General features: G+C 43.9%; 1 protein-coding gene across 1 annotated transcript in view; it reads left to right on the top strand.

Annotated features, from left to right (window-relative positions):
• The first annotated feature begins 363 nt into the window (after positions 1-363).
• MTHFD1 (methylenetetrahydrofolate dehydrogenase, cyclohydrolase and formyltetrahydrofolate synthetase 1) overlaps positions 364-15,570 on the top strand; it is a 43,359-nt gene continuing 28,152 nt past the window's right edge. The window contains exons 1-8 of the mRNA XM_009564382.2: positions 364-517; positions 9,629-9,713; positions 12,061-12,120; positions 12,824-12,877; positions 13,267-13,403; positions 13,533-13,633; positions 13,966-14,102; positions 15,459-15,570. Coding sequence (XP_009562677.2) covers positions 366-517; positions 9,629-9,713; positions 12,061-12,120; positions 12,824-12,877; positions 13,267-13,403; positions 13,533-13,633; positions 13,966-14,102; positions 15,459-15,570 — 838 coding nt within the window. The 5' untranslated portion in view covers positions 364-365. The remainder of the gene's footprint in view (positions 518-9,628; positions 9,714-12,060; positions 12,121-12,823; positions 12,878-13,266; positions 13,404-13,532; positions 13,634-13,965; positions 14,103-15,458) is intronic.

Raw genomic sequence — 15,570 nt, 5'->3', positions numbered from 1 at the left:
AGGAAGAATTTCTTCACCATGAGAGTGATGAGACACTGGCACAGGTTGCCCAGGGAAGCTGTGGCTGCCCCATCCCTGGAGGTGTTCCAGGCCAGGTTGGATGGGGCCTTGGGCAGCCTGAGCTGGGGGAGGTGTCCCTGCCCATGGCAGCGGGGGTGGAACTGAATGATCTTTAAGGTCCCTTCCAACCCGAACTATTCTATGATTCTATGATGCTGTGACTTATGATTCTGTGACGCTGTCACTACGATGCTGCGATCCAGGACATCCTCCCTCCGAGCCCGTCCCCCCCCGCCCCCGCTGCCGCTGTTCCCCCACACACACCCACCACCCCGCCTGGTCCCTCCCCGGGGCGGGCTTAGCGCATGCGCGGCGGGGCCGGCGGCGCCCGAAACTTGGGTGGCACGTGGGGGGGCGCGTCCCGCATTCTCCCCGCGAGCGCCGCCGCGACCGGCAGCCGCCTTCCCGCCCTCGCCATGGCCCCCGCCGAGATCCTCAGCGGCAAGATAGTCTCCGCGTACGTACCCCGGGGCCGCCCTTCCTTCTTCCCCCCACCGTCCCGATCTGTTTAACCCCGTGATCGGGAAGGAAACCGGTGCGGCGGGGGGTACCCAGCGCTGCTGGCCGGGAAATGGGATGGAGCACGTTTGAAGGCACCCTAAAGCTTTTTTTCTGTGTGTCTCATTCAAAGCTCCCTTCTTCCTGGCTGGAAGCGGTGGGAGGTATTGAAAGAAGGTGGCATTGATACAAGAAGTAGTTACTGTTACAAAAAGTGGGATGTTTTTTGTTTAAGCTAAAGTCAGGTTTCATCTGAGCAGTTGTGTTCTTTGGAAGTTAGGCAGAATGGCCCTCTGATAGCGTGTTTCCTTTAAAACAGTGTTTTTTCCAGACAGTGTTCATTCTTTGAAGATGATCTTGTGTTCGGCGTGGTCTGTGCCAAACAGATGTCTCATCTTCTATAACCACCTCTGCAGCCTTTCCCTATCTCAAAGGCAAGGTCAGCTCCAAATTAGCCAGCTCCAAATTAGCAAGAGTTTTGACTGTTTTGAAGTTCATGATAGCATTAAAATTAGTCGTTGGAAAGTAATAGAATATGCATAAGATTTCTGGAAAAATTTATACATATGCATTTGAGTGGGAAATACATTTTGTAACAGCTCTTGTCTCACTGCAAATGATTTATGGAGATCACTCCTGCCCAGGCCTGATAAAGGGCACTTGCTTTCTAAAACTCCAAAGCAAGTGTTATAGTTTTATTTGCCAGCAGTTTTGGTATCAGCATTGGAGGTCTTCAGAAGAACCGAAGTGCTGTTCTCAGCTGCATTGGCCCCGTAAACCCAGCCAGGGTGTCTGGTCCTGCATCAGCCCCATGCAGTAACTTGGGATTGTTCAGCATCCCTGCGCCGAGATGGGTGTCCAGGCAGGTGTGAAAGGACAGGCTGATTCGGTGTTTGTGTCTCAGCAGTGCTGTTAGGATGCTGTTGGGAACCAGTACTTTAAGTGTGGTCTTTGTTCATACTGTACAGGCATTGGTTGTTCCTTTTCTAAGCAAGGTAAGTCTGCATCAGAAGAAGTATGACCCGCAGGTCAAGGGAGGTGATTCTGCCGCTCTCCTTTCATGAGATCTCACCTAGAACACTGTGTTCTGGAGTCCTCAGCAGAGGAAGGACATGGATCTTTTAGAGCGAGTCCAGAAGAGGCCATGAAGATGATCAAGGAGCTGGAGAACCTCTCATAGAAGGACAGGCTGAGAGAGTTGGGCTTGTTCAGCCCAGAGAAGAGAAGGCTCCATGGAGACCTGATAGCAGCCTTCCAGTCCTTAAAAGGGAACCTATAAGAAAGCTGGAGAGGGGCTCTTGATCGGGAAGTGCTGTGATAGGGCAGGGGCTAATGCTTTTAAACTGAAAGAGGGAAGCTTTAGCTGGGATATTCAGAAGAAATGTTTTCCTTTGAGGGTGGTGAGGCACTGGCACAGCTTGCCCAGAGAAGTCTTGAGAGTCCCATCCCTGGAAGTGTTCAAGGCCAGGTTGGATGAGGCTTTGAGCAACCTGATCCAGTGGAAGGTGTCCCTTCCCATGGCAGGGGGATTGGAACTAGGTAATCTTTAAAGACCTTTCCCCAAACCATTTTATGATTAATTAACTTAATTCTAAATTAATCCGTGTATTGGATAATGTCAAAGTGAATGTTCACAGTTGTCCTGACAAAGGTATTTGAAAGATCCAGCAGATCCTAGAGGAAAAGGCTTTCTTGTGCTTTTCAGTTTTTACTTCGCTGGTGAGCTCTGAGTATAGGTGACCCTGCATTGTGTCTTCTAATTTGCTTAGTTTTCCTACTGCTGTTAAGCATAATACACAAGAAAGAAAGCTAAGTCTATTTCCCTAACCATAGAAAATGCAGTGTTCAGCGAAGGGTAAGACTTCATTTCTAGTCAAACAGTGTTTGGCTAGGTAGGTTTGTTGAATGCCTTCCAGGGAATTTAAACAGAAAGTGTAAATTTGAAATGGTTTAAAGAAAACGTGTAGTAGTTGTTAGACGCAATCATAGGCATTGCTCTGTATGACACATCGTCATCTAAGTGAGAGTGGAGCATTTCTGAAAAGTAGGCCTAACATGTCTGGAATCTGAATATCCATGATGAAAAGCTACTTGCGTATTTTTTACTTGGTAATTTTTGGGCCAGTACCATTTGGGTATTGCAGTCTCTCAGTATTGTGTGCTTCATTACACCTCATGTTTTTGGCAGTCTTGAAGCCAGCACACTCTGCGGTGCCTGCGTGTGGTGTTGGTGATAGTTATTTGCCTGTTGCAGGTTTCCTTTTTCTGGTGTAGAAAGTGCCCCTGAAGTGTTGTAGGTCCTTCCAAGCTACTGTTACTGCAGTTTCAAAGTGACTAGACATCTGGAAAGATGCTAGCTTGGTTAGAATCAGTGTGTTTTAAAGGTCTTCTGAGTATTCACTTTAAAACCTAAAGCTTCCTTGGCAGTGCATATTGCATTACTTACTTGCTTTAAGTTTATAGACACAGTGGTGAGGTTTTTGTTTGTTTTCTGTATTATAGTAGAATCTGTTTTCAGAGATGAGTACTTCCTCATGTGCAATTATTTGGGAAGAGGCATAAGCTTTTACTAGGCACATACAGGAGAAAGGATTGCTTACTTTCCAGCTCATCTCCAAGGACTTTGGCTGAAGCCTGTCTTCCAAAAATCTTGACCTGAAGACAACACAAAAATGAAAAATCATTGCACCTTTCGGTGCTCCACAGGAACGGGCCTTATTCTGCTTTTTCCTTATGATGGAGTACTTGAAAGAGGCATGAGGAGATGAGCTATCCACCCTGCAAATCCCTGTCCCTTTCTTCCAGACCCTCTAGAGAAGTGCTGGTCCAGAGGATTCTCGTTGTCCAGAGTTCACCTCCAGACCAAGAGACTGGCTGCACCGGCAGAAGCAATAGATGTGTTTTTTCCAGGAATTTTCAACTGAATTTCCTGTTTCAACTGAAATTCCCTGCTCCTGTAGAAAGGGAGCATTTCTGACTTTGCATCAGATGCATCTCCAGAATGCAGAGCACTGTCACACAGTGGTTATTTGAGATGACAAACACCGTCACTCCAAACATCCCTCTCTTCCTTTTTCTTCCCCCATCTTTATATGCTGAATGTGACATCATATGGTGTGGGATATCCCTTTGGTCAGGTGGAGTCAGCTGTCCCAACCGTGTCTCCTCACAACTTCTTGTGTGCCCTCAGCCTGCTTACTAGTGGAGTGGGGTGCAGAGCAGAAAAGACCTTGGTTCTGTGTAAGTGATGCTCAGCAGTAATGGCAACATCCCTGTGTTACCAACACTGTTTCCAGAACAAATCCAAAACGAAGCCTCATGCCAGCTACTATGAAGAAAATTAACTCTATCCCAGCCAAAACCAGCACAAGATACTCTCTTGTTGGGGACATTTTTTTGTTACTTTATCTATTTATCAAGAAAAGTTTGTTTGTAAGTCAGTCAAATATTAACAGGTGATGTGAATCAATCATGTACTGTTCCAGCTATTTCATTCTGGGTTTCTGTGTGTTTTAAATCAAAGCTCTTAAGTATTGTGAACTTTATTCTCCTGCCAGCAAGCGCCCCTTCCCCAAAGAGAATAAATACTTTGACAGAGAGGGAATTTTCTGTATAAATAAGGAAAACTCGATGAAGAGGTAAAGCTAGTTCACACCTAGAAAGTCTTGGAAGGTTCAGAAGAGAGGTATAAAGGAAAATAGACCTTCTCAGTGGCTTTGAGTATTACCTGTGAGCCTAGCAAATGTGGCTATACTGTACATAGGAAGGAGAACATACAGGGCAGCAGATATTCTCGTGTGTATAGGATTTTGGTATTTAAGTTAACGCTTCTCTTGCTAAGGCTGCTAATTTCAATAGAAACAAACTCTTATACTTGGACAGTCTGTGAAAGTTATTAAGTATTGGATGGGTTATGCATCAATCCGAGCTATCTGGTTATCTCAGAGTGGCTTTCGTTTACTCTGAGTGGCTGTTTAGTAATTCAGCCTTAGATTTTGTTTAGTTTGCCTCATAGGCAAATGAGTTGCAAAAGATGAGTTGTTGAGTAACAGTACAGCAAGCAAATGGTTAATAAAAAGCAGAGAAGTACTGCTTGGAGTGTGCAGAATATGTAAATGAAGTGTTCACAACCTTTTACTAGTATTCCCTTAAAATAAAAATACTCTCTTTCTGTGTCTGAAGTAGATACTCAGGGTAAAACGTTGTAGTTTATGCAGCTGATGTCTGCAGTGAGCAGTGTGTTCAGTTGTTATCATCTGAAGTAGCCCAGGTTTGGAAACCTGTGGCTTGGTCTGAATTGGTTGATAGCACCAGCAATGGACCAACATTCCTGATCTGGATGAGTGGCTGGTAAGTTGTAATGGCAGGGAAGACTTAACACCCCTCCCAGCCCCTAGTGCTTTGAGTTTAAGGTATTGTTAAAGTTCAGGATATAGCAAGTGATAATAAGGCTCAACTTATAACTGGACGTAACAGTGCAGTAAAGACAACTCGTCAGCTTTTACACACTGTACCCCAAAGGTTTTTTTTAGTTCCTAATGAAATTCCAGCTAAATCTAGCCTGAACTGAAAAAAATCCCTGATCTGTGAGATCTCATTTACCAGATCCTACCTAGAATGTTTCAGTCAAGAACTGAAGGGTACCGCACTGCGGATGTGCTAAGTTAAAGTGACTGTGTGGTCCAGTACCTCTCAGCAGCCCCAAATGTAAGCAAGAACCCCTTGTGTTAGGTGCTATACAGACAGAGAGTTAATAAAAATGCAACAAAGAGGTTATAAGCTAGGAGTAACCATTGTCTGGTGGGCAGCAGAGCCACAGTGCTGTGATCTGTGCACGTCAGCACTGGGTTACATGGAAAGGAGGAAGTCGTAAGGGAAAGAATGTCTAGGGAACTGCTATGTCCCCTGTGTGGAAAGAAGAAAGTCTTGATATCACTCCTTGTTAAGGGAGACCATAGCAGACATAGCCTATTGTGTTGTCTGGAGTGCTTGCAGGCCCACAAAGGTGGATTGAGTCCTTATCTATTTCTTTTACTTTTTCCTCTGATTAAATCACATGACGGTTGGGTGTTGCATGTGGTATCCATTGGGATGCTGACCTGATTGGTGTGATTGATGTTGCAGCATGTGAAGCTAATGATGACAGTTCATGGTATTGTTAACTCATGTCTGGAGCAAAGTCTCCTGTATAAGTTTTAAAGACTCGGTGTGAAACAAATTTTGTCATTCTGAAGTTCCTCAAAAGCTGCTTATCCCCTCCCCAACGGATTTTTTCTTCAGCTCAGCCACTTTTTAGCCCTCCTGGAGCCATCTGTTGAATTACCAGCAGTGTTCAGATAGATGTTCCCAAGGCATTTCCCATCCTAGTGCCACTCCATTGCGACAGCCAACCTGTGACTCCCCCCAGGAGAGACTGTTCTTTGAGATACCGGTAGGATACTTTATGGCGTGCTTGCTTGCAGCCTCCTCACATTTTTTGAAACTAATGCAGTTGTGCAGGTAGGACGTGTTGCCATAGTGCTTTGGAGGAAGGGAAACGCCTCTCTCTCCACACAGCGGTTGTTTTTTGTCATGGGGGCATCAGAAAGTGAGCAGTGGCAGTGCTGCAGGCAGTAGGGAGGACTGGCTCTAGGGACAACTACTCTGAACAAGATGGTGCAGGACCTGGGGAGGACCATCAGCCTCATATGGCCATTTCTGAAGGGCTGCAGAGAGAGCTTTCCTGGGGCATGTTTCTGAAACCCTAAAGGAATCTGTGATCCAGGCAGTGAGGCCAAACCCTCCTCTTTAGGGACATCGTTGTCTGTGAGGAGATACTTGCCAGGTCCTCTGTTCAGCAGTATTCACATAGACCCTGGAGCCTATTAGTCGTAGAAGAGACAGAAACACAGCCCCATGTCATCTTCAGTACGGTGATGTGTATGCTCACCACCAAAGCCGCTGCATGTATGTAACCCCATAGGTGTGGTGGTGAGGTCTTCCACAGGAGGCATTGACATACAAGCTGTACTTCTCCATGTACAGCCGAGCTAGAGGAGTGTGGTTTGTCCTTTGCTGTTCTGGGAAGTTCATTTAATGAATTTAAATTCCACTCACTGTTGCAGTCTAGAGAGAGAAAGGCTAACGTGTTCTTTAATCTTTGGAGCTGGCTTTTGCACTGTGTGTTTAGAGCCATGTGCTGTCCTTAACCTATGTGGACCCTGGACCCTTGTTTACAGGGTGAGTTTGTTTGGTGACAGCATGTGGGCATAGGAGGGGTCGTAGTGTCAGAGGGAGGGCATACAGCCGCATACAACTGCACGTTTATGTTTGAAGACTTAACGGTTGTCACACAGCTAGTAAAAAAAAGTGTTGTCGATTTATCAATATGAACTTTTATCTTTGTGAAGGCTTGAAGACCACAACAGAACACTAAATAGTGCTGCCTTCCAAAGATTATTTTGTAAGTCTACAGAGATAAAACAAGATTGGTTTTTTTTTTCTGCTTAATTTCTCCCAGACCTTATGCAACCATGGCTTTTGTGGTGACTGGAGCACAGTGGCGCCTAACACTAGGTGGCTGTCTAACAAGTGATTTCTTGATTCAGGGTACCTGAAGCAAATCTGCACTGGCAGCACCACTGTGTGTTTGTGCATGTTACTTTTCTTTTGTAGCCGAAGGGGAAGTGAGCTGGTGCCTAATTACAGCAAATGAAAGCGTTATAATATGTGAGCAGTCATGGCAGCTGGGAGTGAAAGCACGTATTGTAGGAGCACATAATATATTACAGCCCTGCCTCACAGAGGAAGACAAGGGCCTTGCATGGGTTTGTTTCTCCTCTGCTGAGAAGACTGGATTAAAAGTAAAACACAGACTTGAGACCCTTTCCGCTTAGCTGTCACTTAAGAGGGCTTTACTGTGTCATAAATTATGATACATTTCATATCTGTTTGCATTTCTTTTTGTTTGCAGGCCGCAAACCAGTGCTGTGTCTTCCTTACTGGAAGATGGGAGGCTGTTCCCAGAAAGAGCTCCCTCAAAGAGCTGGCCCATGGCACCTGCTTAGAGGCCACGCGTGGTGGCTTTACGATGCTCCTTGAGATTTTTGCGTTGAAGTTCGGGGCTGCTCATGAGCTCAGGCACTGTTGTGTCTGCAGCTGTAGATGTAGTGCCTTCTCTAGGGTCTTACAGCTGGAGTGTAAGGAGAGGCATTTGGCGATTTTGCCACCCAGCAGATGAACATTTGTTGCTTCAGCACGAAGAATTGCTAGGACAAGGCTGCTGGGTTAAAAAGCCTGTGTCATAGCGAGCCAATCTTCATATCAGGTCTTTTACAGAAGTGATAGCTAAAGGAAGCCTAGAAACTGCTATTTAGTAAGTAAAATTGAGAACAGCCTCTTTTACTGAAGCTTGTTAAGAGACTTTGGCCAGATGCAAACACCTATAAATACTCTGAACCTGCTCCTCGGGTGCAGCAGAGCTTTAACTGCATGATTGGGATGCAGCAGGAGAGATGCATGATTTGGGGTGGAGCAGGAGGCTGTGTGATTCCTCTGAGATGTGACTCAGAACAGCCTCAGGGCTGCTTCTGGCTGGACCAGCTGCAACCATCCCCTGGGATCAGTCCTGCTGGGTTACAGCAGAGTCATGTGCTGCTCCCCTTTCCCCTCTTGCCTCTGTCATTTCTGATTTGGAACTCGTAGTTGCAGGGTGGAGTTGGCTTCACTGTCTCTCTGTCATCCTGGAGTTCTCCTATATGGCAGGAATTGCAGTCTCCCGGCTGGCATCAACTACCTGGTCTGTCCCCGTGTCCATGGTTTTCATGTTTTTAATGAACTGATATCGACAGCATCTCCTCCAGTCAGGGAAGTCTGGTTTCACTTGGGAAATAGCAGACCTTGTGATACTGATTTGAGGGTAGGTAAGCACAAGGAGACCATCTGTGTTTTAAATGGTGGGGTGTTTGGGCCAGTGTAGATTTGCTAAGCGTGGTGGTAGGGCCTCCTCATCTCTTTGAGAATAGCGGGTGGAACACAGGCTGGAAATCCACGTGGAGGAGGACAGACCTGTCAAGCCTCTAGAATCCTGACTGTCTCTGGTGAAAGACAAAGCAGTGATGTTGGGTCTGCACCTAGGCTTTTGGCAGAATTTCAAATTCCAAAGACCACGTTAGGCCTGGCACCAGGACATCTTCCCTGCCTCCTTCCCTGGTGATATATCATGCGCATGGAGCCAGACAGCAGCCGAGAGCTAAAAGAGGAGTGCAGGGCTGGGGGGAGTGGTGACAGCTGTTTAAACAATTGTATCTTTAAACTTCAAATAACAATTGTATCCTTAAATCCAGATTAACTTCACTGAAGAGTTAATCTGAGCTGTGTGCCAGAGTTTAGCTAATTTTCCTCGCTGCTTCATCTCTGTCAATCTCCCATTCTTTTTCCTCCTCCCATGGAAAAATCTTTGCCTTCTTCAGAAGCCCTTGGGATGGGGGTGTTTTCTTTGATGAGTGTTGTCAAGCACCGAAGCTGACTGGAGGCAGGAAGATGCGTGTAGGACTGCAGCCTACCCAGCCTGGGCAGGAAATAAAAACACATAGTATGGAGTAGCTGTACAAGAGGTGTATCTTTGGATATTTTTTTTACTTTTACTGTTGTGGATTCATCCTTTACCAGGACAGCATGTGCAACAGTGTTGACTAGTGCCTGTGGATGACAGGTTGATTTGATGTGGCATATACCAAATCAAAAGAGGATTTGCTTTTGAGTACGAAGTTTAAAATCCCAGGAGTTTCCATGCCAAACTTTTGTTGTTACTCTTGTATCCTATGACACAATGAAGAGGAGGATGAAAAAGCACAATGTGGATTTCACTTTTTTTTTTTTAATTTAAATACATTTGAATGAAACTTGCAAAGTGTCTTAGTGATTTATGGACATTAATCTTATTGGGAGATTGCTGAGACTTGTGTGCTCAAGGTGTAAATATGTGTTTGCCAGTCTCCCAATTTGACAGCTTTTTAACTCCTAACTTTATCACTGTATGAGAATTAAGCCCCTTGGTTAACTTCTGCCTTGTTTTTTTTCCTGTCTTCAGACAAGTGAGAGAGAGACTAAAGAAGCAAGTTGTTGAGATGACAGAGAAATTTCCAGGCTTCAGACCAGGACTCGCAATTTTGCAGGTATTGTGTTCTTTAATGACTACAGAATATCTGTGTTGCTTTGTAATGGTAAGTGTGCAGATGATGAACTTCATGAAAGCTGCCTTGCAAATAGGAACAGTTTATAAGCAACAAAAGGGCAGAGTTCCCTATGGGATGGTAATACAGTTCTGTGATGTCTTTTCCTCAAGTACTGGGCCCCAGAAACGTTTTAGCATTGTTTGTTTGTTTGGGTTTTTTTATTCTTTGATTAGAGCCTTGCAGTTCTCTGAGTGTTATGTTTGTGAAATGGTGAAAGGCTTCTTGCCTATTAAGTGGAAGCAATGCTTGTAGACTCCATTCCAAGTCTCTGTGTTTGTGTGAGCCTCAAAGCCTGTCAGCTTTCAGAGATGTGTTTGTACCAGAAGTCTTTGCAGTGGTGTGTTTATTAAGGGATTTGGTCTGCTGTTAAGTCAGAACATTACAAGAGAAGGGAGGGTTGGGGGGGGGGAAGAGGAAAAACAACCAAACCCACCTTTGGCCAAGAAGACTTTTAAGTGCAGGGAATGGAAAAAAATCCCATTGTTGAATTTGATGTCTGTCAGAAGTGTGAGTAAGTGCTAGACACCATACAGAAATGCTTGTGGAGGGAAGAAAGCACTCATATATGCAGGGTTGTGGCCTGTGTTTGGCATAGTTAAGGTGATTTATTCTTTTCCTTGAAAACTTTTTGTGCTAAGATCAGAAAGTGACTAACGATAGCAAGTGTCATGGAATGGGAAGGTACTGTGTGGCCACAAAGGATTGATGGACTGAAGGTGGCTGCTTAGAGAAGTGGCTTCTGTTCTTATTCAGTATTTTGGGCTCCTGAAGAGCTCAGTGTCTGTCTATTTCAGTGCAAAGACAGCTGTAGTACACAAAGAATATGCTCCTCTTCAATGCCAGGAACAGATTTGTTTGTCGCTTGTTTTTTTTCTGATTTTCTTTTCCATTAGCCTTAAGGAGATCATCTCTACAGAAGGCTTGTCCCCAGGTGTTTACAGGGAAGGAGGAAGGTCTTTTATTTAAAATCTAATAAGGGATGCTTTGGTGGAAGTTGCTGAACTTCTGACCCTGTAAACCGTCTTCAAAAATTGCTGTCTTGTAGCATTATTGGAGTTTTGTCTTGGTTGACTGTGTTGTCCTCTATCCTGGGTTCTCTCAGAGTCCTTGACAAGCTGATTGCTGTTTGGCTCTCTCGTGCTTTTGTAAGCTACCATGCAATCTAGGCTGAGAGTTCATCTCTCAGTCCTGATATTCTCAGCTGTCTGTTTTTCATTTAAGTCAGGACAATTAGCTGTGTATGATATGCAGCACCCCACACAGTATGCACTCTTTTCTTGGGAAGTATGTGGTGTCCTCCTAGCTCAAAGTATAAGTCAAATTATGTGGGTTTTTTGTCCTATGGTCAAGAATGTCCTCTTTTGCAGAATATATGTGGTCTGTTTGCTGACATCTCCTGAAGCGTAATCTCTTCCTTCTTTTCTGCCATGTATGAGGCAAACCTTTTCCCAAATCCAGCAGACTTTAAAGGGGAGGCAGCCCTTTGTCTAACCCTAGGGAAGAAGAACCAGTGTATGCTGGGTGATCAGGTAACACCATCACTCCTACAGCCTGTAATCTGTGTGAGAACCAGGGTGTTAACTCACAAGTACCAGGGAACAGGATTTCAAGAGTTTCCTTATCAGCTTTTCATTATTTGTGCCTCATTTTCTTATGCTTACAAGGAGCATTTACCTTTAACAAAACATACTGGCTGATGGAAGTGGTCTTTGAAAGTACAGTTCTGTAAGCATCCAATACTGCCAAAACCCACAGGCATTTGTTCCACTTGCTATTTTCTCTTTGTTCTTGTTTTGTTGTTTTTTTGCAGGAAAATTCTCAAGGCTCAAAACAGCAGAGGAAGAAATCTCTCCATCAAGGCACACATATGTGCATAAAATTAAGGTTCCTGGGTATCAAAGAGGCCCAGCTTTTCTGAAAGCCTTAATCAGATAATTGAATTTTATCAGCACCTGCTGGTCGTGTTAATTAGCTAGAGATTTAACTTGCTTGGATGAGATGGCAGGCAGTATTTTCTGTTTTGGAGAGCATTGTGTTTCTGACGTTTTTCACCAGATATAAATGGTGTTTATGCGGGAGATGAGACAACTTGTCTTTAGCTGTCTCTTACTTGAAAGAACACTTTCCTGTTAGGTCCAGCTTCTTATAGCCTCTGTCAGTGTGCTATACAGTTGTTCAGTACTACCTGTCTCCTTGGTGTAGCTCAAAGGAAGCCAAGGGTGAACCCAATCTCAGCCTGTGACTGGCTCTCTTTTCTGCAATGTGACAACTATCTTTTCATCCTTAGGTTGGAAATCGGGATGATTCAAACCTCTACATTAATATGAAGCTGAAGGCGGCTGCTGAGGTAATGCCCAAACACTTAATATTTCTTTTTACCTTCCTACAGTAGGTCAAATCTGAATATGGAAGAACAAATGCAAATCAAATAGTTTTGTCAAAGCTTTGCCTGTATCGGAGAAACCAATATTGGCCTGAATATCTTGTTGTAAGGAAGCAGTATAGGTGTCTAACCTGACACATGGTGAAGCAGGGTAACAGCAGCATGGTTTGGTGCCACTTTTTGTGTGATGATCTCCTAGATTACATATGTTTGAAGTGCTGATGCTCTGTCTTGCATGACCTGTGGCTGTGCACTTACCTTCCCTGAATACATGGTACTTGCAGTTCCCTTGCATCTGTCACCGAGTGGTTCGTTATGTGCTTCATCATGGCTGGGAGCGCAGATGAGTCGCTGTATTCCTAGGTGATAGTTGGCATCTTCTGTGCTGGCATTTCAAGGCAGTATGCTCTCAAGCCAAGATGCTGTTGTTCATGTCAAAAGGCAAATAGAACAGTTGAAGTATGGACCAGCCTATGTAGGCAAACCAGTAGTATTTATTATTCTCTTCCGTTGATGGTGTTTCCAAATCATAGGAATGTAGCCACAGAATAGGAGGTAGAGCTGGGAAGTGTGACACATGTGGCTATGGCTGGGCGGGAAGAGTAGCCAGATCAATCCCTGATGTCAATTCAGAAATCGGATAATTTGCTGGTATTCTTGTTTGCAGATTGGGATCAGTGCCAATCACATAAAACTGCCAAACACAGCAACAGAAGCTGATGTAAGTAATATAGCCAATAATGAAAAAATACATAACTTTGGTTTTGAGCTCAAAAGATTTGCTCTCTCATTTTATATAAAAAAATTGCTTCCCATAGATATTAACGCATGAAAAAAGAACTGGAATCTGCTGAGTTGGGGGATTTTATTTTTAAAAAAGAAAACTAAAACTCTACGGCTTAAAATTTAAGATTTTAATTTAAGATTTAAAATTAAGATTTTAACAGGTATTTTTCTAAAAATAAAAAATGTGAGTCATTTATACTCTTTGGTGGAAAAACTAAACATATTGTGTGTATCTTTTAATCCACATAGGATTGTGCTTTTTCCTTTGCATCTGTCGTATTTCAGTTTATCAGCCTCTAGGTTTTTACTCTGTACTTGTTGTAGGTCCTCAAATGCATCGCGTCTTTGAATGGAGACCCTGCTGTTCATGGCTTTATAGTGCAGCTGCCACTTGACTCTGATAAACCTATCAACACAGAAAAAATAACCAATGCTGTTGCACCTGAGAAGGATGTAGATGGGTAAAATGACTTCACCTCTGGAGAGCATGACAGCTGCTCCAGAAAGAAACCTTTTTATTTTTAAGATTCTTTTGAATGGTGATCATGAGGCTGGGAATCTTACTTGGCCTTTATTCTTTCAAAATACAGCTTAAGTAGCATCAATGCTGGGAAACTCTCTAGAGGGGACCTTGGAGACTGCTTTATTCCCTGTACACCAAAAGGATGCATGGAACTTATCAGGCAGACAGGTAAGGAAGTTGCCATCCATTATTCATGAGTGCAATGAGTCTTCAATAAGAGGAGAAATCATGCACCTTGGGAGTCTATGCGTTGCATTCTGTTGAGATGCCACATTCCATCTCTGCTTTTTCAGATAGGAACAGAGCTAGTTTTAAAGTGGTACTTCCTTCCTCCCGCTGAAGTCCAGTCCCCTGTCACACACAGCCCAGAAGAAAAAATGTATTCTGACATACCAGTGCCAGACTTGAACTGACCAAAAGGCTGCGGAGCTGTTTGAGTTAGTTTGTACTAGGATGGAGGGTGACCTATTTTTGCTTTCTCCTAACTTCCTCTGGTGCAGGCGTCCAAGTTGCAGGGAAAAGAGCTGTAGTGATTGGTCGCAGTAAGATTGTTGGTGCTCCCATGCATGACCTGCTGCTCTGGAATAATGCAACGGTAACCACTTGTCATTCAAAGACATCGACACTGGCTGAGGAGGTAAGAACAGGATAGATGCATGAGGCTGTTGTTGTCTGCTGCACACCAGTGCTGCCTGCTGCACATTTCTGCCTGGTGTGTTGCTGCTCTGTAGGTTATCTTTCATTTGAAAGTTTCCCAGTCCTGGTCATTGGATGCTTTTGTAAATGCTTCTGCTGGAATAGGATCCTGATTATTTCTGGCACTTCACTAGAGGTTTTTCATTATAACAATAAAATTATTTTCTTTTGTTTTCTTTGGGCAAGTGCTGAGAATTTAGTCATCACTTCCAAATCTCCAAATAGTGGCATGAAAGATAGGTTATGTTTTTCTTTTCTTCCTGAAAAGGCCAGGTGGTCTTGTGCTTTAATGGCTGGGAAATGCTAGACCAAATGGGTTTTTTTCCAGTTTTTTCTTCCAGTCTATTTTCTATGACTGGGAGTTGCTACCATTCTCCCTCTAGCAGTAGGAGGGACAGAAATAGTGTATCACTGTGCTGCCACCTACTTGGATTTCGTAGAGCAATCAACACTGCCAGGCTCTGTAGGCAAGTGTTAAAGCTGAAAAGGAGTAGGTGTATTTGAATATAACTCACAACGATCAGAAACACTGCAGTGCTTCATGCCATTAAGTTGCTGTCATTAGGTTAATTAACAATTGGAGTGCTAATTATTAATGAAATCTTAAAGATAGTTTATCTCCCTGGAAGATTAAAAGAAAAAAATTAAATTCCAAGGGATAGCAGCTTCCTAAGCAAATATGAATGAAGCAGTGCAAGCACCGACAACACGCTTTAATCCACATCTGTAGCAGCAGATTTGGGACCAGATCTGTCAAGTTTACTGAACAAATATTAGTGCTAAATTACAATCAGCCTTCCCAGGAGCTGCATGTTACACGGTCCTGGACATAAAACCCACCAGACAGTGCTGCTTCAGTTTCTGTGCAGGGGTGTTCTTGGCTGCTGTATGATGAGTGCTGGGTATATTTCTAGTATTGAAAAGAGCAGCTGAATATGCAGGGATATTCGAAGGGAGGAAGGTGAGAATATGCAGATGGCTTTAATTTTATCTAAAAGTAGTCTCTGTGATCCACTTGGGAATCATGGAGGAGTTCAAAGGAGATTGTGAAGTGTTGACTAGCAGCAGTTCAGAGTAGGAGTGTGAAAATAGGCCATAATTTCTGGCTACAGGAATTTGTCCTTGCCAAGGAACTGCTGGCTACCTTTAACTGCTGGCAATGCCCTTCCATCCCTCTGACGGCAATGGGTAAGCACACAGTTTCGCTGCAGTTCATGCTGATATAAGTTGCTGTTGAACAGCCCTGTGATCTTCCATTGCTTGTGTGATACAGAGTTGTTTGGCTTTTTTTTTACAGGTTGGTAAAGCTGATATCCTGGTGGTTGCAGCTGGTAAAGCTGAAATGGTAAAAGGTGAATGGATCAAACCTGGTGCAATCGTAATAGACTGTGGAATTAATCATGTGCCAG

This window comes from Cuculus canorus, chromosome 5 (assembly GCF_017976375.1).
Source record: "Cuculus canorus isolate bCucCan1 chromosome 5, bCucCan1.pri, whole genome shotgun sequence".
In the NCBI taxonomy this organism is placed as follows: domain Eukaryota; kingdom Metazoa; phylum Chordata; class Aves; order Cuculiformes; family Cuculidae; genus Cuculus; species Cuculus canorus.
This window is presented reverse-complemented; position numbering and strand designations above follow the sequence as displayed.